General features: G+C 43.3%; 1 protein-coding gene across 3 annotated transcripts in view; it reads left to right on the top strand.

The window, feature by feature from the left end:
- Nucleotides 1–23,207, top strand: part of ZFYVE9 (zinc finger FYVE-type containing 9) — a 227,687-nt gene that overhangs the window by 49,677 nt on the left and 154,803 nt on the right. For all 3 annotated transcript variants that reach the window (XM_053693478.1, XM_053693477.1, XM_053693479.1), the window contains exon 3: nucleotides 6,705–8,596. In XM_053693478.1, the coding sequence (XP_053549453.1) occupies nucleotides 6,705–8,596 (1,892 nt within the window). The remainder of the gene's footprint in view (nucleotides 1–6,704; nucleotides 8,597–23,207) is intronic.

Below are 23,207 nucleotides of genomic sequence, written 5' to 3'. Positions count from 1 at the left end.
GGGGGAGTGGGAACTTCATCCGGAGGTCTTTGCCCAAATACTTCGACGTTGGGGCAAACCAGAGATAGATCTCATGGCGTCTCGACAGAACGCCAAGCTTCCTCGTTACGGGTCCAGATCCAGGGATCCGGGAGCGGTTCTGATAGATGCTTTGACAGCACCTTGGACCTTCGGGATGGCTTATGTGTTTCCACCCTTCCCGATGCTTCCTCGATTGATTGCCAGAATCAAACAGGAGAGAGCATCAGTGATTCTAATAGCGCCTGCATGGCCACGCAGGACTTGGTATGCAGATCTAGTGGACATGTCCTCCTGTCCACCTTGGTCGCTACCTCTGAAACAGGACCTTCTGATCCAGGGTCCCTTCAAACATCAAAATCTAATTTCTCTGAAGCTGACTGCTTGGAAATTGAACGCTTGATTTTATCAAAACGTGGTTTTTCTGAGTCAGTTATTGATACCTTAATACAGGCTAGGAAGCTTGTTACCAGAAAGATTTACCATAAGATATGGCGCAAATACTTATATTGGTGCGAATCCAAGAGTTACTCATGGAGTAAGGTTAGGATTCCGAGGATATTGTCTTTTCTACAAGAAGGTTTAGAAAAGGGTTTATCCGCTAGTTCCTTAAAGGGACAGATTTCAGCTCTGTCCATTCTTTTACACAAACGTCTGTCAGAAGTTCCGGACGTTCAAGCTTTTTGTCAGGCTTTAGCTAGGATCAAGCCTGTGTTTAAAACTGTTGCTCCACCATGGAGTTTGAACTTAGTTCTTAATGTTTTACAGGGGGTTCCGTTTGAACCCCTTCATTCCATTGATATCAAGTTGTTATCTTGGAAAGTTCTGTTTTTAATGGCGATTTCCTCGGCTCGAAGAGTCTCTGAGTTATCTGCCTTACATTGTGATTCTCCTTATCTGATTTTTCATTCAGACAAGGTAGTTCTGCGTACTAAACCTGGGTTCCTACCTAAGGTGGTCACTAACAGGAATATCAATCAAGAGATTGTGGTTCCATCTTTGTGTCCTAATCCTTCTTCGAAAAAGGAACGTCTGCTACACAATCTAGATGTAGTCCGTGCCCTGAAATTTTATCTACAGGCAACTAAGGATTTTCGACAAACGTCTTCCCTGTTTGTCGTTTATTCTGGTCAGAGGAGAGGTCAAAAAGCTTCGGCTACCTCTCTCTCCTTTTGGCTTCGTAGCATAATACGGTTAGCCTATGAGACTGCTGGACAGCAGCCTCCTGAAAGAATTACAGCACATTCTACTAGAGCTGTGGCTTCCACTTGGGCCTTTAAGAATGAGGCTTCTGTTGAACAGATTTGCAAGGCTGCAACTTGGTCTTCTCTTCATACTTTTTCCAAATTTTACAAATTTGACACTTTTGCTTCTTCGGAGGCTGTTTTTGGGAGAAAGGTTCTTCAGGCAGTGGTTCCTTCCGTATAAAGAGCCTGCCTGTCCCTCCCGTCATCCGTGTACTTTAGCTTTGGTATTGGTATCCCATAAGTAATGGATGATCCGTGGACTGGATACACTTAACAAGAGAAAACATAATTTATGCTTACCTGATAAATTTATTTCTCTTGTAGTGTATCCAGTCCACGGCCCGCCCTGTCACTTTAAGGCAAGTAATTTTTCCATTAAACTACAGTCACCACTGCACCCTATGGTTTTCCTTTCTCTGCATGTTTTCGGTCGAATGACTGGTAATGGCAGTTAGGGGAGGAGCTATATAGCAGCTCTGCTGGGTGAATCCTCTTGCACTTCCTGTTGGGGAGGAGTTAATATCCCATAAGTAATGGATGATCCGTGGACTGGATACACTACAAGAGAAATAAATTTATCAGGTAAGCATAAATTATGTTTTTGCGCTCTCTCCCCCCTCTCTTTTGCGCTCTCTCCCCCCCCTCTCTTTTGCGCTCTCTCCCCCCCTCTCTTTTGCGCTCTCCCCCCCTCTCTTTTGCGCTCTCTCCCCCCCTCTCTTTTGCGCTCTCTCCCCCCCTCTCTTTTGCGCTCTCTCCCCCCCCTCTCTTTTGCGCTCTCTCCCCCCCCCCTCTCTTTTGCGCTCTCTCCCCCCCCTCTCTTTTGCGCTCTCTCCCCCCCTCTCTTTTGCGCTCTCTCCCCCCCTCTCTTTTGCGCTCTCTCCCCCCCTCTCTTTTGCGCTCTCTCCCTCTCTCTCCCTCTCTTCCCCCCCCCTCTCTCTCTCTCTCTCTCTCTCTCTCCCCCCTCCTGTAAAGCCGCGTCTAAGGTCTCTTGAAGTTTTATGCTGCTCCGAGCACTCTCTGCCGCACTGGGGAAGGGAAATAAATAACTGCGCTGCATCCCATGTTCCGCTGCCTCCGCCATCTTAGATTTCATGACATCTCTCTTTGTAGAATGGGTCCCCGCTAGGGAAATGAGATGGGCGAAGCTGTCATCAATTTGTTGGGCCAGGGCAGTCAGAAGGGCTTGCATTGTTCCATGCGGTCGCATCCATAATTAAATGTCACCACCCAGAAGCAGCAGTTAGATGTCCCTGCTTTTACCCGGCGAACCGGGGGGGGGGGGGATTGGGTAGGATGATGGTATAAGGCCGCCACCCAACCTATCCAATTGTACAGATTAACGCTACAGAAAGTACGATCCTCATGAAATTTAGTATTGGTTGAATCAGCAGAGTTTCATAGTATGGTTGCCATGTAGTGGGGTTTAGGATTTGTAGCTGAATCTTGTAATAATCGGCGGATTATCCTCCTAAGATCAGGAGCCTCTAAGTTTGCGACCAAATATGGCTGCTGTCCGGACACGCCCCCAGAATGTTACCATATTTAGTTCGTAAAGCAAATAATGTGACTGTTTTATTGTTTGCTGATATGACCGGTATGCTGCTGTTGTCAGATCTCGTTGCGATGGTTATCTCAGAACGTGATATTCGGTAAATAGCGCGACACAGCCGATACATCAGAGCAGTGTTTTTCAACCAGTGTGCCGTGGCACACTAGTGTGCCGTGAGAGATGCTCAGGTGTGCCACGGCAGACTGACAACAGTGTGACATATTTTTTAAACTTTGCTTGTTTTTTACTCCCAGTGCAGGGGTAGTTTGTAGGAGGCATGGCATAACAGCACAATACATACAGTATGTGTGTGTTTGTGTGTATGTTTATATATATATATGCTGTATTAGGCTACAATGTGTGATTTTTTAAAAATTTTGGGATGGTGGTGTGCCACAGGATTTTTTAATGTAAAAAAGTGTGCCACGGCAAAAAAAAGGTTAAAAATCACTGCATCAGAGGACAACTTGAGAACTTTACAGCTTTGTCAGATATGAGACGACCTTGGTAGAATTGGTAACTAACTTATAAATAATCTGATCCTTAAAGGGACATTAAACCCAACATTTTTCTTTCATGATTCACATAGAAAATACAATTTTAAACAACATTCTAATTTACTTCTATTATGTAATTTGCTTTATTCTTGAGATATCCTTTGTTTAAAAAATAGCGATGCACATGGGTGAGCCAATCACATGAGGCATCTATATACAGCCACCGATCAGCAGCTACTGAGCCTATCTAGATAGGCTTTTCAGCAAAGGATATCAAGAGATTGAAGCAAATTAGATAATAGAAATAAATTAGAAAGTTGTTTAAAATGATATTCTCTTTCTAAATCATGAAAATAAAAATTTGGGTTTCATTTCCCTTTAACCCCTTAACGACCAAGGACGTGCTAGGCACGTCCTACAAAAAACAGTCGTTAACGTCCAAGGACGTATCTGGCACGTCCTTCAAGCCTCTTTCAGGGTATTGCAGTGATTCCTCGATATTGAGGCATCACTGCAATACCCTTTTTTACCCACCGATGCAGAGAGAGCCACTCTGTGGCCCTCTCTGCATCAGCCAGCGATAATGCCGATCGTTGGTGGGTGGGAGCCATAACATGGAGGCGGGTGGGTGGCCCATCGTCGGTCGGTTTCCGGATCCTGTGTCCCCATGCGCAATTGTGCCGGAGAGCACGAGGGGGCGCGAGCATGCCATCTACAATCAGTAAAATGTATAGGAAGGAGGGAGGGGGAATATATGTTGAGAAAGGGATCTGGGAATTGAGGGGGGGCAGCTACACTACAGAAATTTTTTTTTTATCTAAAAAAATAAAACAAAAATAAATTTTTCAGCAAACTGGGTACTGGCAGACAGCTGCCAGTACCCAAGATGGCGGCATATAGCTAGATGGTGGGGGGGGGGGAGGGTTAGATAGCTGTTTGGGGGGGTCAGGGAGGTTAGGGGCTAAGGGGGATCCAACACTGCAGAATATATAAATATATATATATCTGGCAGAAAAAGTTTGTGAAAAAGTGAAACATTTTTTTTTTTTTATTTGATCGCATTTGGCGGGGAAATGGTGACATGAAATATACCAAAATTTGCCTAGATCAATACTTTAGGTTGTCTACTAAAATATATATATATATACATGTGAATGGTTATTCAGGGATTCCTGACAGATATCAGTGTTACAATGTAACTATCGCTAATTTTGAAACAAAATGGCTTGGAAATAGCAAAGTGCTACTTTATTGCCCTATAACTTGCGAACAAAGCAAAGAACATGTGAACATAGGGTATTTCTAAACTTAGGACAACATTTAGGAACTATTTAGCATGGGAGTTTTTTGGCAGACAAGTTATGGAGCAGCGGTCTTTAGAAGGCCCGCACGGAAACAGGGGGATAAATTGGCCCCTTAGAACAAGCAATTTTATACACATTTCCAATTTACTTCTATTATCTAATTTGCTTCACTCTATTTGTATCATTTGTTGAAGGAGCAGCAATGCATTACTGGGAGCTAGCTGAACACATCCGGCAAACCAATGACAAGGAGCATATAAGTACAGCCTCCACTCAGCAACTGGCTCCCAGTAGTGGATTGCTGCTCCTGATTTTTTTTCTAACGGATACCAAGAGAACTAAGCAAATCATATAATAGATGCAAATTGGATAGTTGTTTAAATGTTAAAAAACACACGGATATCTGTCTAGATATCCTATGGGGCACACCAAAAACTTAAAACAAGGGAATGGTGAAAAATTAAGTAATAATGTGAATGTTGTGAATAGCAACTAAAAACTATGCCGAGTAATGATCAATTATTTAAAAACAAGGCTAAATAAAATGTGAATAAAGTTAAGAATTTTTTTATATAGTTATAGTACAGTTTGCAATATGATTATATAAACACAAATTCAATTGTGATACATCTGTATCCAAATGGATAACATATCAGTCTTTTATATGTTAGAAAGTTCCATAAGCGGTATCGACAAAACAAAGTTCTGTGATCCAGCGGTTAATATGAATTGATAGGCTGCTTCACTTTAAAACCCGGTGTAGTGGGTAATCTGTAAAAATTAGAAAAGAAGAAAGGGGCGCCTCATAGTGTATTTCAGAAGTTTAGTATGCTAAGGTAAACGCAAAAAGGCTCACCAGATAGGTGGCACCGTACTTTGACCGGTGCTTGAAGCAGGCTAGCACTTTGCAGCGGCTAGATCACTGACAATGGATTTGTTATGTTCTTCTGCGCGTCTTCTCATCTGCCGTCCCAAGGAGGCTCCAACAGTCTCCCAACGAACAGCGAAGTGTGATAGCGAAAAGGTTAATGACCAATACTGAATCAGGCCAGTATAAAGGACAACTTCCAAATATAAAAAGTTAAAAACAATCCTTTATTGTTCTTTGCAACTCGTTTCTCGACCACATACACTGGTCGTTTCCTCAGGCAATAAAACGCTGCAAAGTGCTAGCCTTCCTTCAAGCAGCGGTCAAAGTACGGTGTCACATATCTGGTGAGCCTATTTGCATTTACCTTTGCATACTAGCATTCTAAAATACACTATAAGGCGCCTCTTTCTTCTTTGCTAGTTGTTTAAATGTGCATGCTCTAGCTGAATCATTAATTATTTTTTTAAGCAGCTTTCTAATTTACCAATATTATCAACATTTTCTTCATTCTCTTGCTATCTTTATTTGAAAAGCAGGAATGCAAAGCTTGGTAGCCGGCCCATTTTTGGTTCAGCACCTGGGTTGCTTTTTCTGATTGGTGGCTAAATTTACCCATCAATCAGCAAGTGCTATCCAGGGTGCGGAACTTAAAATGGGAAAGAAGAAAAATTGATAATAGGATTAAATTAGAAAGTTGCTTAAAATGACATGCTCTATCCGAATCAATTTGGGTTTAGTATCCCTTTTAACAAATCCTGGTCCTACTTCAAATAAAAAATGTGTGGTCACTGCAATTATTGATTTTAGCAGAAGAAATAAAAAGAAAAAAAAGTGCAAAAAATAATTTGCTTCCCCTTCAGTGTCTTTAGTGACATAAATTTCATGTGCATGGGAGCACTAACGAATTTAACAAAGCAGAGCAAGTTCTCTCTTGTATAAATAAATAAATGTGATAAATAATTAATTAATTTAAGCTGATAGTTACTCAAAAGCATTTATCTTAAGCATAGAACGTGACAGAATGGATTCTCCGCATGTTAAAAAAGAATTTATTTTGCACAGAAATTTACTGAGATGGAAGCAGTGATTATTATTTTTAAATTTTAGTTATTGTAATACCTAGAGAAAAAGACATTTGGTTTTTTTTTGGTGGGGGGGGGGGGGAGATTGTAAAAAAAAAAAATGTTTCTCTAAAGTACATTTTTTTTTGTTTTATAGATGAGACAGTTTCTTCAAGGTTGCTGGATGCAAAGTGGAATCAGATCCTTGACACACCTTCTCTCCGTCTAGCAGATCATTCAGAGCTTGACAATGTCAGCAAATCCTTTATTACCATTGAAGCTCATCTCAAAGTTGGCTCACCCAACCTATTGTCACCACCTATGTCCCCATGCTGTAACGGAGAGATTGGATGCGTGTCATTGCAGAGCGCCATGGTAGCTGGAGACAATATGGCAGATACCCAGCTGGACGATTGCAGTGTTCATTCTGAGTGTGTGCTGACAAATGCCCGTTTTCAGGGCAGCACTATGCTAAATTCTGCTGAAGATACAGAAAACCAAGATTTTGAGAGGAGTGTCTTGAAGGGCAATAGTTTGTCTTCTTGTAAAAGTCCCACAAACCAATCTTTAATGGATGCTCTTTACCTTACTCTGGATACGGAAAGGCCTGACCACCATCATCTTAATATTACTGAAAACAACCAGCAACCAGGAGCACAAATCACAACTCCTGATGCTGATTGTAGCGTAGATGATCCTCATTCTGTCAACACTAAAACTAATACACTGTCCCCAATACAGACACAAAAAGGTGTAAATACAAACACCGGTCCCCATGATCCCTGCATTGCGTCTGGTATTATATTATCTAGTGGATCTGTTGTGATATCTGATGCAGAAGGGTATGACACATCCAGAATTTCCACTTTTAGTACAAAGAATAATAATGGTCAGCTGGGTGACCTAGATGTTCCCCACAGTCCACCTTTGGATGCACAAAAGCTTAATTCCTCCTCCCCTTTTTGTGCAGATATGCAACTTGTTAATGTAGCCAGAACAGAAAAGGTTTATGTACAATCTGTTGATATTGTCACCGACAATGATAATCTTCACAGCAGTGCTTCCTCTAATCTTATGGTAGAACATTTTGAAAATTCTTGTGTAATTAATGGTGAGTTCAACAAGACTAGTGAAAAACAAAGCACTGAGATGGATGGTACATGCCAACCATCAGCTCACTGTCATGTGGGAGTGGAACACAAGGAGCTGGTAGATACAAATGTAATCTTAAACTCTTCTATAGAGGATGCTGAGGGACCAAATCATACAGAGGATGATGGAACAAACGTGTTGCACAATGGGGATGATTCCTATGGAATGCAGAACCCCACTATATCTCATAACCCAAAGAATTTACCATCAAAAGAAGACTCTGTGACAGAAGAGAAGGAGATTGAGGAGAGTAAATCTGAATATTACAGCAATGTTTATGAGCAGCAACGAGATGATGAGGTCCTAGAAGGGAGTAGACTTGTCTTAAATACTGTTGGTGACCAAATGAAGAACCACTTGCACAGTCTGTGTGGTCAGGTGCTACCAGCACATGGGCATACATCACCAAAACAGACCAACAGTGTGCAATCAGTTAGTGTGCCATTTGGAGGTGCCCGTCCAAAGCAGCCAACTCATCTTAAATTGCAGATCCCAAAGCCATTATCTGAAATGCTACAAAGTGACCTAGTCCCCCCCAATGCTGGCTGCAGCCTAAAGAATAAAAATGACTTGTTAAACAAATCAAATCAAAGTGATAACCTGATCTCTGACAGTCTCCGTAATGAGGCCCCTCTGTGCAGCCCTGTTGCTGATGCAAATAGTGAACTGCTAATAGACTCTAGCGTCCCCGGCAGTCCATGTCTTGCATTGTCACCAGAAAGCCCAGACAATGACCTTCTTGCTGGGCATTTTGGGATTCCTACCTCCAAGCCATTTAATACACTAGGGGAGGTGGCGCCGGTCTGGGTACCTGATTCACAAGCACCCAACTGCATGAAGTGTGAAGCCAAATTTACATTTACCAAAAGGAGACACCACTGTCGAGCTTGTGGTAAGGTAGGTGTACTAGGGGTGAAATGTTGTTTTGTTGTTGGGGTGCAAGAAATGTTATATACGTAGTCACATGTAATGTTTTTATGTACAATGATATACCTTGTTTAAAAAAATGCTTCTGTATGGTAAAACATCATAGTCATTGCATTGTGTGACAGTTATTTTAAAGATATGTTTAGTGTGTTTTGATCTTACTGGTTATTGATGCAGCTGCTAAATTGAAGCAGCATTCTTTATCACTTGAAATCCAGTTTATGATTGTACTAATTTCATCTCAATTACCTTTGCCGTATGGGAGATACAATGTTTTTATTTATGTATGTACAAGTTGTATTGGTTCTTTCTTTAAAGTGAAAGTCAATCTTAGCGTTTCTGAAACGCTAGGATTGACTATTGAACATACTTCATGCAGAAAGCTTCTTTATTTGTTTCAAGCGATCGCCATTTCATGGCAGAAATTTATTTTGCCAAGAGATGACGTTTTCACCTCTTAGCAAATAGTGTGCGTGAAATCCAGCTCCCAAGGGTGCCAAGCCGGATTTACCGCACGACTATTAGCTAAGAGGTGAAAACGTCACCTCTCTAGCAAAACCGCTACCTGCTGTGGGCTTCCATAGCAGCTCAGAATAGCGATCGCTTGAAACAAATAAAGGAGCTTTCTGCATGTAGTATGTTATACTTCATGAATTAAAGTCCCCTTTATTTGTTTCAATAGTCAATCCTTGCGTTTTAAAAACGCAAGATTTGACTTTCATTTTAAGTCTAGAGTTTAAAAAGAAAAACCTAATTTTCTCTCACTATCTCTCATGACTGCTTATGATGTACATTAGTACTTTTTAAGAAAATTGTTTACTTACTATTTTGATAGGTAGAGACAAAAGTGTTTGTATCACAGTTTTCAGCAACATCACTTTTCCTTACCTAAATGTATGGTTTACTTTCCTAGAAGTAATGATAAATATTAGGAGATCCTGCTTTATATAGCTGCAGTGGTGGAATTTTTTTTTATAGAGCTCATACTCCTGATAAAGGCATACCAGTTGAGGAACACTGGACCCAAGCACGGGAAGAACAGGCTTTACCTGACACAGATTAGCTCTTTTAAATATACGGTACATAATGTTGTGGACCAAACTAAGTTCTAATAACTAAGAATGATGTCTTAGAAATCTGATATATTTTTGCAATAATTGTGAATATATTACAAGGACATGTTTAATTTATTGCTTCCTCTTCAGTGTGTAAAATATTGTAATAGGTTTTTCAAAATGCTGGTTATGTCTTTCATTTTAGCTAAAGCTATAAAGTCAATAAGAGGCGATATTGCTGGATCCATTAATACTTAAGTATGTGTCTGATTGTTTACTGGAGAGAGAAGTAAAAGTCTACATAGAGCCCCATTTATAAAGGGGTTTGAGCGCCGTTGGCTGCAGGTTTACATAAGCAAACCTGTACCTAAGATTTAAGAAGTAGCGGTCATCAGACCGCTGCTTTTTAAACCACTTCTCTACCTGTTATGTGATGTTTCCTTCTTAATACAAAGAGGAGTCCACAGCTTCATTCCTTACTGTTGGGAAATACTGAACCTGGCCACCAGGAGGAGGCAAAGACACCCCAGCCAAAGGCTTAAATACCTCTCCCATTTCCCCTACCCCCAGTCATTCTTTGCCTTTTGTCACAGGAGAATGACAAAGAAGTCAGAAGATTTTGGAGTTGTTCCTCAGGAGGGATATATGCCTTTTCGTTATGGAACTGGAGTTTTAAGTAGTCTTGTCAGCCTCTCAGTGAGAGCATTGACGAATGTTAGGGTCTGGAGATGCAGGGAGAGTCTTTCTGTGAACCTATCCAGAATCGTATTAACAGCTCCTAAGCAATCAGTGTTGACGAGTTTCACTGCCTGCTTCTTTCACTCAAGTCCATGTAAGGAGCGATGCTACAACACTGTCAAACTTGAGAGGCTGTGTGCCCATTCCACGGCAGAGATTCCGGTAAGGATCGTTTCATTTTTATACAAATATGATGACACAAGAAGACAGGGTAACAGTGTGACTCCTTTTATCTGTATGGAATCAAGGGTTAATATCTCCTGAAGGGGATTATTGAACAGGGGGGATTTATCGCATAATTTACTTTATTATGTTTTATGCTGCAACATGTGTGAGTTGAGGCTCAGGCAGATGTTGGAACGTACAGGTTTTTACTTTTGTTTTTGGTTAGCTGTGTAGCCTGTTAAGTTTGGAACGCTTTTCCTGTAGTAGGGGCGGTCCTGCATGGCGCACTACGTGACCGGGTGTGGTCACACTGATTTCCTCTTTTCCTGACCGTACAGTTTACCGGAGACAAAGCGGTTTCTCTGTGGGTCCTGGGCCATAGGATGTGGTGAGTGCCCCAGCCATTGGGGGTATTAAGGTTCCGTTTATCTTTTTTTTTTTTATCAAGAAGTAGCAGAGGAGAGAAGCTGGATCGATATATAACCCAAGGGAATACAGCGCCACTATATTCCTTTTCTGCTGGCTTGAAACGGTCTGAGAGAATAAGATTTTAAACCACTTTCCAATTTACTTCTATTATTTAATTTGCTTCCTTCTCTTGTTATCCTTTTCTGAAAGTTTTATCTAGGCAAGCTCCGGAGCAGAAGAGAACCTAGGTTCTACCTGTTGATTGATGGCTGCATATATAGATCGATTGTGATTGGCTCACCCATGTGTTCAGTTAGAAACCATTAGTGCATTGCTGCTCCTTCAGCAAATGATACCATGAGAATGAAACAGATTAGATTATAGAAGTAAATTAGAAAGTTGTTTAAAATTGTATTCTCTATCTAAATCATGAAAGAAAAATGTTGGGTTTCATGTCCCTTTAAGGCCCTCTGTGGCCCGGTGTATGGAGGTAATTGGACTCATGGTGTCCAGCATAGACATCGTTCCATTCGCCAGGTTACATCTCAGGCCTCTTCAGCTATGCATGCTGAGCCAGTGAAACCGCGACCACTCAGATCTCTCACAACCGATTTCTCTGGACAACCGGTCGAGAGAATTGCTCTCTTGGTGGCTCTGTCCAGATCACCTGTCTCAAGGGACATCCTTCTTGAGACTATCCTGGGAGATTGTGACTACGGACGCAAGTCTCTCAGGATGGGGAGCTGTTTGGGGTGCAAGTAAGGCACAGGGTCTGTGGATCCGATCAACATTTTAGAACTTTGAGTGATCTTCAATAAGGCTGGGTCTCTTCTGGGTTCGTACCAGTTTATCAGATTTCAATCAGACAACATAACCTCAGTGGCTTACATCAACCATCATGGGGGAAACAAGGAGCTCCCTGGCAATAAGGGAAGTATCTCGGATTCTGGAATAGGCGGAGGCCCACAACTGCTCACTGTCAGCGATCCACATTCCAGGTGTGGACAACTGGGAAGCGGATTTTCTCAGCAGACAATCCTTTCATCTGGGGGAATGGTCTCTCCATCCCAAGGTGTTTGCAGAGATTTGCAACAGATGGGGGATGCCGGAGATAGATCTCATGGGATCCCGACTCAATTCCAAGCTACCCACATATGGGTCGTGGTTCAGGGTTCCTCAGGCAAAGCTGATAGATGCATTAGCAGTGCCTTGGAGATTCAGTCTAGTTTACATTTTTCCACTGTTACCACTTCTCCCTCGGGTAGTGGCCCGCATGAAGCAGGAGCAAGCTTTGACAATACTAATTGCTCCATCGTGGCCGCGAAGGATGTGGTTCACGGTCCTGGTGGGGATATCCTTATCTCCTCCATGGAGGTTACCTTGTCGCAGGGATCTGCTAGCACAGGGTCCTTTTGTTCATAAAAATCTAGATTCTCTGAGGCTGACTGCGTGGAGATTGAACGCCTAGTCCTAGCCAAGAGAGGTTTTTCTGAGAGAGTGATTGATACTCTCATTCAAGTTTGAAAGCCGGTCACTCGTCGCATCTATCATAAGGTGTGGAGGACCAAATTATTCTGGTGTGAAGAGCGTGGATTCCCCTGGCATAAGGTCAAGGTTTCCAGAATTCTTTCCTTTCTCCAGGATGGTTTGGAGGAGGGCCTTTCTGCAAGTTCCCTAAAGGGACAGATTTTGGTTCTATCTGATGGTGCAGTCTTTTGTTCAGGCTCTGTCTAGAATCAGGCCTGTGTTTAGACCTTCCGCTCCTCCTTGGAGTTTAAAGCTAGTTCTTAAAGTTTTGCAGAGGGCTCCTTTTGAGCCTATGCATTCGATTGACATTAAATTACTATCTTGGAAGGTTCTTTTTCTATTAGCTATTGCTTCGGCACGCAGAGTTTCTGAGATGGCGGCCTTGCAATGTGAGCCTCCTTACCTAGTTTTTCATGCTGATAAGGCTGTTCTTCGTACTGGGTTGGGTTTTATTCCCATGGTTGTTTCTGATCGTAACATTAATCAGGAGATTGTGTGTCTTAATGCTTCAACGAAGGAACAGTTACTTCATAATTTGGATGTAATTCGAGCTTTGAAATTCTATCTTCAAGCTACGAAGGATTTTAGACTGATTTCTTCCTTGTTTGTTGTCTATTCTGGGAAGCGTAGAGGGCAGAAGGCTTCTTCCACTTCCTTATCTTTTTGGTTGAGGAGTATTATTCGCTTGGCATATTAGACAGCGGGACATATGCCTCCTCAGAGGATTACAGCTCATTCAACTAGGGCTGTGACTTTATCCTGGTCCTTTAAGAATGAGGCCTCTATGGAGCAGGTTTGTAGGGCGGCTACCTGGTTTTACAAATTTTACGTTTTTGCTTCGTCTGAAGCAGCTTTTGGGAGAAAGGTTTTGCCAGCTGTGGTGTCCTCAGAAAAAGTGTCTGCCTCTCTTTTTGCCCTCCCGTTTTCATTCAGTGTCCTCTAGAGCTTGGGTATTTGTTTCCCACAAGTAATGAATGAAGCCGTGGACTCTCCTCATATTAAGAAGGAAAACATAAATTATGCTTACCAGATAATTTCCTTTCCTTCTGTATGAGGAGTGTCCACGGCCCCCGCTCGTTTTTCTCCGTTGGGCGGACCTAAATTTCTGTTTTTTTCTTCTGGTACCCTTGATACCCTGATATTTCTCCTACTGTTCCTTGTTCCCTTGGCATAATGACTGGGATATGAGGTAAGTGGGGTAGGTATTTAAGCCTTTGGCTGGGGTGTCTTTGCCTCCTCCTGGTGGCTATGTTCTCTATTCCCACAAGTAATGAATGAAGCCGTGGACTCTCCTCATACAGAACGAAAGGAAATAATCTGGTAAGCATAATTTATGTTTTTACTTATGTTGAAATTGCTGAGGACAGGGTCACAGTGTGACACCTTTTATCTTTATCGAATCATGGGTTAATATCTCCTAAGGGAGGTTATTAAACAGTGGGGATTAATCAAATGTGTTTCTTTAATTTATGCTGCTTATGTGTGAGATTTATTTTTTGGGCTCATAGACTGTTGTTATGCGGTAACGGAACATACAAGTGTTTACTTTCACTTTGAACGCTGCGCAGCTTGTAGCTTGGCGCACTTTTTCTCATAGCAGGGGCATTCCTGCCTTGCGCACCACGTGACCAGGTGTGGTCACACTTTTTGGTTTTCTCTTTCCTGACCGAGCTAGCTGTCGAAGAGGTTGCTTCTTCTCTGGTTGCCTGGGTCTAGGAGGTGGTGAGTGCCCAAGTCGATGGGGGTATATAGGTGCCGTTTTTGTGAGAAGTAAGTTTGTTTATTTGTATCCTACTGTTGTTAGCGTAAGCTATGGAGGATCCTGATATGTTTTAGGGTACTCCCTCTATTCCTAATAGTAATACCTGTCTATATTGTGAGGAGGCCTTGGTGTGCCTGCTCTCTCAACTATGTTCCATATGCATAAACAAGGTTATTATGTCTAAGAAGGTTAACCCCTTTAGTACGACTGAGCTCTCTGAGAACTTGCCGTCCCGTGAGGTGCATACCCATCAATCATCTCTATTGTCACATGCAGCTTCCTGTAGCACGCCTGATCCTCCTTCTGGAAGGGAGCCTTTTATCATCAGAGTTTACAGCGCAGTTAAAGACAGTGGTCTCTGAGGCCCTTAGTGCTCTACCTCGCCCTGCTAAGTGCAAGCGAAAGCTTAAACATAGCTCTCTGGTCCAAGGCACATCCAGTGATTTACTTGATTTGTCTGCTTTTCAAGTATCCCGGGATGGGTCACACTCTAAGTCTTCAGAGGGTGAAATTTCTGGATTGGAGTCTGCTGCATCTAGTCCTCTGGCTGCAGAGGAGCCAGCCTTTAGATTTAAAATTGAAAACCTACATTTTTTTTCTAAAGGAGGTTTTGTCGACATTAGAAGTTTCAGAGGCCAAGTTGCCTGATGAACCTTTGATCCCTAAATTAGACAGAGTGTACGAGGACAGGATTGTGCCGCTAACTTTTCCTGTACCTGTAAAGATGGCGAATATTATTAAAAACTAATGGAATAGAATTGGATCTTCCTTTTCCCCTTCGTCTGCCTTTAAAAAAGTATTCCCGGTCCCGGACTCTCAGCTGGAGTTGTGGGGTTCCGTCCCTAAGGTGGATGGTGCTATCTCCACGTTAGCTAAGCATACTACTATCCCTCTTGAGGATAGCTTGTCTTTCAGAGAGCTGATGGATAAGAAAATGGAATCTTTTCTCAGGAAAATGTTTCATCATACAGGATATTTATTTCAACCGGCAGCGGCTGTTGCCTCGGTTGCTGGAGCTGCGGCCTACTGGTGCAACTCTCTTAGCGGAATTGATCGAGGTGGATGGTCCCCTCCACGTTATCCAAGAAAGAATTAAGATTATTCGCCTGAATGCTAAAATTTCTCAGTGCAGATGCGTCTGGCGCTGAAGTCCTGGTCTGCGGACATGACTTCTAAGTCTAGACTACTTTCCCTCCCCTTTAAGGGAAGCATTTTATTTGGTCCAGGCCTGGACTCCATTATCTCTACGGTTACAGGGGGCAAGGGTGCCTTCCTACCACAGGATAAAAGAACAAATCTAATGGACAAGGATCTAATTTTCGTTCCTTTCGTTCTGAAAAGTCCCATCGCCAGCAGTCCTCCTCTAAGCCAGAGCAAACCAAGAGCACTTGGAAGCCTGCTAAATCCTGGAATAAATCCAAGCAGAAAAATAAGCATGCAGAGAACAAGTCGGTATGAAGGGGCGGCCCCCGATCTAAAGCTGGATCGTGTAGGGGCAGACTGTTGCTGTTTTCAGACGCTTGGTCCAGGGATGTGCAGGATCCGTGGGTCCTGTAGGTCATAGCTCAGGAATACAAGATAGGTTTCAAATCTCATCCACCCAAGGGCAGATTTCTCCTCTCAAGCCTGTCTGTTTTAAAACAGAAAAGAGGGAAGCCTTTTCTGGGGTGCGAGAGGGATCTGACCTCCTTAGGGGTCATTGTCACGGTTCCTATAGCGGAAAGAGGTTTGGGATACTATTCAAACCTGTTTGTGGTTCCAAAGAAGGAGGGAACTTTCCACCCAATTCTGGACCTAAAGTGCTTAAACAAGTTACTAAATGTCCCCTAGTTCAAGATGGACACAATATGGTCCGTTCTTCCTCCTAGTTCAGGAAGGATAGTTTATGACCCCTATAGATCTGAAGGATGCCTACCTTCACGTTCCAATCCACAGGGACCACTTCCAGTTCATTGCACTTCCGTTTGGTCTAGCTACGGCCCCAAGAATCTTTACTAAAAGGTTCTAGGAGCTCTCCTTGCTGTCACCAGAACCCAAGGTATAGCAGTAGCTCTCTACTTGGACGATATTCTGGTTCAAGCACCATCCTTTCGTCTAGCAGAGGACCAATTGGTATCTCTTCTCTCTCTTCTTTGATCACATGGATGGAAGATAAACTTAGAGAAGAGTTCTCTCATTCCAAGCACCAAGGTAGAATTCCTGGGCACTATAATAGATTCAATATCTATAAAGATATTTCTAACTGACCAGAGACAGTGCAAGCTGTCTTGCCCTCCGGACCTCCTTAAGGCCATCCTTTTGCCAGGTTCCATCTCAGACCGCTACAGCTGTGCATGCTGAGGCAGTGGAACGGCGATCATTCGGATCTGTCTCAACAGATTTCCCTGGACAACCGGTCGAGCGAATCGCTCTCTTGGTGGCTCTGTGCAGATCATCTGTCCCGAGGGACATCCTTTCTCGGACCATCCTGGGAGATTGTGACTACGGATGCGAGCCTCTCAGGATGGGGAGCTGTTTGGGGTGCCAAGAAGGCACAGGGCCTGTGGTCTCAGGAGGAACGCTCTCTCCCGAACAACATTTTGGAACTCAGAGCAATCTACAATGCTCTGAAGGCTTGGCCCCTTCTGGGTTTGTCCCGGTTTATCAGGTTCCAATCAGACAATATAACCTCAGTGGCTTACATCAACCATCAGGGGGGAACGAGAAGCTCCCTAGCGATAAGGAAAGTATCTCAGATTCTGGAGTGGGCGGAGGCCCACAGCTGTTCGCTGTCAGTGATCCACATTCCGGGTGTGGACAACTGGGAAGCTGATTTTCTCAGAAGACTGTCCTTTCAAGTGTTTGCGGAGATATGCTTCAGGTGGGGGATGCCGGAGATAGATCTCATGGCGTCTCGTCTCAATACCAAACTACCCAGATATGGGTCGAGGTCCAGGGATCCTCAGGTGGAGCTAATAGATGCATTAGCGGTGCCTTGGAGGTTCAATCTAATCTACCTTTTTCTGCCATTACCACTCCTTCCTCGGGTAGTGGCCCGCATCAAGCTGGAGCAGGCGTCAGTGCGCGGACCTAGTGAGGATGCCATCTTCTCCTCCATGGAAGTTACCTTGTCGCAGGGATCTGCTGGAACAAGGTCCTTTTGTTTTTTAAAATCTAGATTCTCTGAGGCTGACTGTGTGGAGATTGAACGCCTAATCCTAGCCAAGAGAATTTTTTCTGAGAGAGTTATTGATACTCTCATTCAAGCTTGTAAGCTGGTTACTCGTTGCATCTATCATAAGGTGTGGAGAACCTACTTATTCTGGTGTGAAGTGCGTTGATTTCCTTGGCATAAGGTTAAGGTTGCCAGGATTCTGTTGTTTCTCCAGGATGGTCTGGAGAAGGGTCTTTCGGCCAGTTCCCTGAGGGGACAGATTTCAGCCTTGTCTGTTTTACTGCACAAGAGGCTCTCTGAGCTTCCAGATGTTCAGTCTTTTGTTAAGGCTCTGATTAAGATCAGACCTGTGTTCAGATCTTCGGCTCCCCTTTGGATTCTGAACCTGGTTCTTAAAATTTTGCAACGGGCTCCGTTTGAGCCTAAGCATGATATTGATATTAACTTGTTGTCCTGGAAAGTTCTCTTTCTACTTGCTATTGCTTCGGCGCGCAGAGTATCTGAAATTTCTGCCTTGCAATGTGAGCCTCCTTAACTGGTGTTCCATTCGGATAAGGCTGTCCTACGTACTAAGTTAAGGTTTCTCCCTAAAGTCATGTCAGACCGCAACATCAATCAATAGATTGTGGCCCCTTCTTTGTGTCTTAATCCTTCTTCAAAGCAACGTTTACTTCATAATTTGGACTTGGTTCGTACCTTGAAGTTTTATCTTCAAGCTACTAAGGATTTTAGACAAGCTTCTTCCTTGTTTGTGGCATATTCTGGGAAGTGTACGGGCCAGAAGGTCTCTTCAACTTCCTTATCTTTTTGGTTGAGGAGTCTTATCCGCTTAGCTTATGAGACAGCGGGACATAGACCTCCTCAGAAAATTACGTCTCATTCTACTAGAGCAGTGGCTTCCTCTGGTGCCCTCAGCTTAGGGTCCGCCTCTCGTTTTGTCCCTCCCGTTTTCATTCAGTGTCCTCTAGATCTTGGGTATATGTTTCCCAACAGTAAGGAATTAAACTGTGGACTCTCCTTGTATTAAGAAGGAAACATAAATTATGCTTACCAGATAATTTAATTTCCTTCTGTACAAGGAGAGTCCATGGCCCCCGCCCGTGTTCTCCGATGGGCGGCCCCCTAAATTTATATTTTCTTTTGGTACCTTTTATGACCTGATATTTCTCCTACTGTTCCTTGTTCCCTCTGCAGAATGACTGGGGGATTGGGGAAGTGGGAGAGGTATTTAAGCCTTTGGCTGGGGTGTCTTTGCCTCCTCCTGGTGGCCAGGTTCAGTATTTCCCAACAGTAAGGAATGAAGCCGTGGACTCTCCTTGTACAGAATTAAATGAAATTATCTGGTAAGCATATTTTGTTATTTCAACCCCCCAGACTTTTCTGACCCACAAGATTTATGGCCCCTTGATCGCGCGATTATCAATTTTTCTTCATTCTCTTGCTATCTTTATTTGAAAAAGAAGACATCTAGGCTTTTCTCTTGTTAAGTGTATCCAGTCCACGGATCATCCATTACTTATGGGATATTAACTCCTCCCCAACAGGAAGTGCAAGAGGATTCACCCAGCAGAGCTGCTATATAGCTCCTCCCCTAACTGCCATTACCAGTCATTCTCTTGCACCCAACGACTAGATAGGATGTGTGAGAGGACTATGGTGATTATATTTAGTTTTATACCTTCAATCAAAAGTTTGTTATTTTATAATAGCACCGGAGTGTGTTATTCCTTCTCTGGTAGAATTTGAAGAAGAATCTACCTGAGTTTTTACTATGATTTTAGCCGGCGTAGTTAAGATCATATTGCTGTTTCTCGGCCATCTGAGGAGAGGTAAACTTCAGATCAGGGGACAGCGGGCAGATTAATCTGCAAAGAGGTATGTAGCAGCTTATTATTTTCTGACAATGGAATTGATGAGAAAATTCTGCCATACCGATATAATGTATACTCAGCCTTAAATGCAGTAGCAGCAACTGGTATCAGGCTGTCATGTATGTATATTTTACACTTCAGTATTCTGGGGAATGGCACTTCACTGGAATTATACTGTGTGCATAAGACTTTAGCCTAATTTGCAGGGACTGGCAACAGGCTCTTTAATAACACTTAATTTATGTTAAACGTTTTTTGCTGGCATGTAAAATCGTTTCATTTTCTGAGGTACTGGGTGAATAAAATGTTTTGGGCATTATTTTTTCCACTTGGCAGTTGTTTTATTTAATTTATGACAGTTTACTGATCTCTCTCACTGTTGTGTGTGAGGGGGAGGTCAAAAAATTCAGTCAGAAGCTCATTGTATTTCCTGCATGATCCGGTTCATCTCTACAGAACTCAGGGGTCTTCAAAACTTGTTTTGAGGGAGGTAATCATTCACAGCAGAGCTGTGAGATTGTAGTTGACTGTGATAAAAAACGTTTATTTCTGTAACTTTTTTTTCTGCTATCAGGGTTAGTTATCCTTCGCTAATGGGAACAAGCTTTTGCTAAAATTGTGTTTTTTACAAAGATTTGATGCTATAACCTTTCAGTTTATTAACTTTCAACTGTCATAACTCTTTCTGTGCTTCTTATAGGCACAGTACGTTTTCATATTATAGTAAATTACTTGAAAAGTATTTCCAAGTTGCTAGTTTATTTGCTAGTGTGTTAAACATGTCTGATTCAGAGGAAGACATCTGTGCTATATGTGCTAATGCCAAAGTGGAGCCCAATAGAAATTTATGTACTAACTGTATTGATGCTACTTTAAATAAAAGTCAATCTGTACAAATTGAACACATTTCACCAAACAACGAGGGGAGAGTTATGCCGACTAACTCGCCTCACGTGTCAGTACCTGCATCTCCCGCTCGGGGGGTGCGTGATATTGTGGCGCCGAGTACATCTGGGCGGCCATTACAAATCACATTACAGGATATGGCTACTGTTATGACTGAAGTTTTGGCTAAATTACCAGAACTAAGAGGTAAGCGTGATCACTCTGGGGTGAGAACAGAGTGCGCTGATAATGTTAGGGCCATGTCAGATACTGCGTCACAACTTGCAGAACATGAGGACAGAGAGCTTCATTCTGCGGCTGACGGTTCTGATCCAAACAGATTGGATTCAGATATTTCAAATTTTAAATTTAAGCTGGAAAACCTCTGTGTATTACTAGGGGAGGTGTTAGCGGCTCTGAATGATTGTAACACAGTTGCAATACCAGAAAAAATGTGTAGGTTGGATAAATATTTTGCGGTACCGTCGAGTACTGACGTTTTTCCTATACCTAAGAGACTTACTGAAATTGTTACTAAGGAGTGGGATAGACCCGGTGTGCCGTTCTCACCCCCTCCGATATTTAGAAAGATGTTTCCAATAGACACCACCACACGGGACTTATGGCAAACGATCCCTAAGGTGGAGGGAGCAGTTTCTACTTTAGCTAAGCGTACCACTATCCCGGTGGAGGATAGCTGTGCCTTTTCAGATCCAATGGATAAAAAGTTAGAGGGTTACCTTAAGAAAATGTTTGTTCAACAAGGTTTTATATTGCAACCCCTTGCATGCATTGCGCCTGTCACGGCTGCAGCAGCATTTTGGTTTGAGTCTCTGGAAGGGACACTTGAATCAGCTCCATTAGATGAGATTACACACAGGCTTAAAGCTCTTAAGTTAGCTAACTCATTTATTTCAGATGCCGTAGTACATTTAACTAAGCTTACGGCTAAGAATTCCGGATTCGCCATTCAGGCGCGCAGAGCACTGTGGCTAAAATCCTGGTCAGCTGACGTTACTTCTAAGTCTAAATTTCTTAATATACCTTTCAAAGGGCAGACCTTATTCGGGCCCGGATTGAAAGAAATTATCGCTGACATTACAGGAGGTAAAGGCCATGCCCTGCCTCAAAGCAGGAGCAGCATCAACTTCCTCTGCTCCAAAACAAGAAGGATCTGTTGCTCGCTACAGACAAGGCTGGAGACCTAACCAGTCCTGGAACAAGGGCAAGCAGGCCAGGAAACCTGCTGGTGCCCCTAAGACAGCATGAATTGAGGGCCCCCGATCCGGGAACGGATCTAGTGGGGGCAGACTTTCTCTCTTCGCCCAGGCTTGGGCAAGAGATGTCCAGGATCCCTGGGCGCTAGAGATAATATCTCAGGGATACCTTCTGGACTTCAAATACTCTCCCCCAAGAGAGAGATTTCATCTGTCAAGGTTGTCAACAAACCAAATAAAGAAAGAGGCGTTTCTACGCTGCGTACAAGAGCTTTTATTAATGGGAGTAATCCATCCAGTTCCACGGTCGGAACAGGGACAAGGGTTTTACTCAAATCTGTTTGTGGTTCCCAAAAAAGAGGGAACTTTCAGGCCAATCCTGGATTTAAAGATCCTAAACAAATTCCTAAGAGTTCCATCGTTCAAAATGGAGACTATTCGGACAATTTTACCCATGATCCAAAAGGGTCAGTACATGACCACAGTGGATTTAAAGGATGCTTACCTTCACATACCGATTCACAAAGATCGTTACCGGTATCTAAGGTTTGCCTTTCTAGACAGGCATTACCAGTTTGTAGCTCTTCCATTCGGATTGGCTACGGCTCCGAGAATCTTCAAAGGTTCTGGGTACTCTTCTGGCGGTACTAAGACCGCGAGGAATTGCGGTAGCTCCGTACCTAGACGACATTCTGATACAAGCTTCAAGCTTTCAAACTGCCAAGTCTCATACAGAGTTAGTACTGGCATTTCTAAGGTCGCATGGATGGAAGGTGAACGAAAAGAAGAGTTCTCTCTTTCCACTCACAAGAGTTCCCTTCTTGGGGACTTATAGATTCTGTAGAAATGAAGATTTACCTGACAGAAGACAGGTTAACAAAGCTTCAAAATGCATGCCGTGTCCTTCATTCCATTCAACACCCGTCAGTAGCTCAATGCATGGAGGTGATCGGCTTAATGGTAGCAGCAATGGACATAGTACCCTTTGCACGCCTACATCTCAGACCGCTGCAATTGTGCATGCTAAGTCAGTGGAATGGGGATTACTCAGACTTGTCCCCTTCTCTGAATCTGGATCAAGAGACCAGAAATTCTCTTCTATGGTGGCTTTCTCGGCCACATCTGTCCAGGGGGATGCCATTCAGCAGGCCGGACTGGACAATTGTAACAACAGACGCCAGCCTACTAGGTTGGGGCGCTGTCTGGAATTCTCTGAAGGCTCAGGGACAATGGAATCAGGAGGAGAGTCTCCTACCAATAAACATTCTGGAATTGAGAGCAGTTCTCAATGCCCTTCTGGCTTGGCCCCAGTTAACAACTCGGGGGTTCATCAGGTTTCAGTCGGACAACATCACGACTGTAGCTTACATCAACCATCAGGGAGGGACAAGAAGCTCCCTAGCAATGATGGAAGTATCAAAGATAATTCGCTGGGCAGAGTCTCACTCTTGCCACCTGTCAGCAATCCACATCCCGGGAGTGGAGAACTGGGAGGCGGATTTCTTAAGTCGTCAGACTTTTCATCCGGGGGAGTGGGAACTTCATCCGGAGGTCTTTGCCCAAATACTTCGACGTTGGGGCAAACCAGAGATAGATCTCATGGCGTCTCGACAGAACGCCAAGCTTCCTCGTTACGGGTCCAGATCCAGGGATCCGGGAGCGGTTCTGATAGATGCTTTGACAGCACCTTGGACCTTCGGGATGGCTTATGTGTTTCCACCCTTCCCGATGCTTCCTCGATTGATTGCCAGAATCAAACAGGAGGGAGCATCAGTGATTCTAATAGCGCCTGCATGGCC

The sequence above is a fragment of the Bombina bombina genome, chromosome 10 (assembly GCF_027579735.1).
Source record: "Bombina bombina isolate aBomBom1 chromosome 10, aBomBom1.pri, whole genome shotgun sequence".
NCBI classification, from domain to species: Eukaryota; Metazoa; Chordata; class Amphibia; order Anura; family Bombinatoridae; genus Bombina; species Bombina bombina.
Note: the sequence above shows the minus strand (reverse complement) of the source record. Positions and strands in the feature narration are given on the sequence as shown.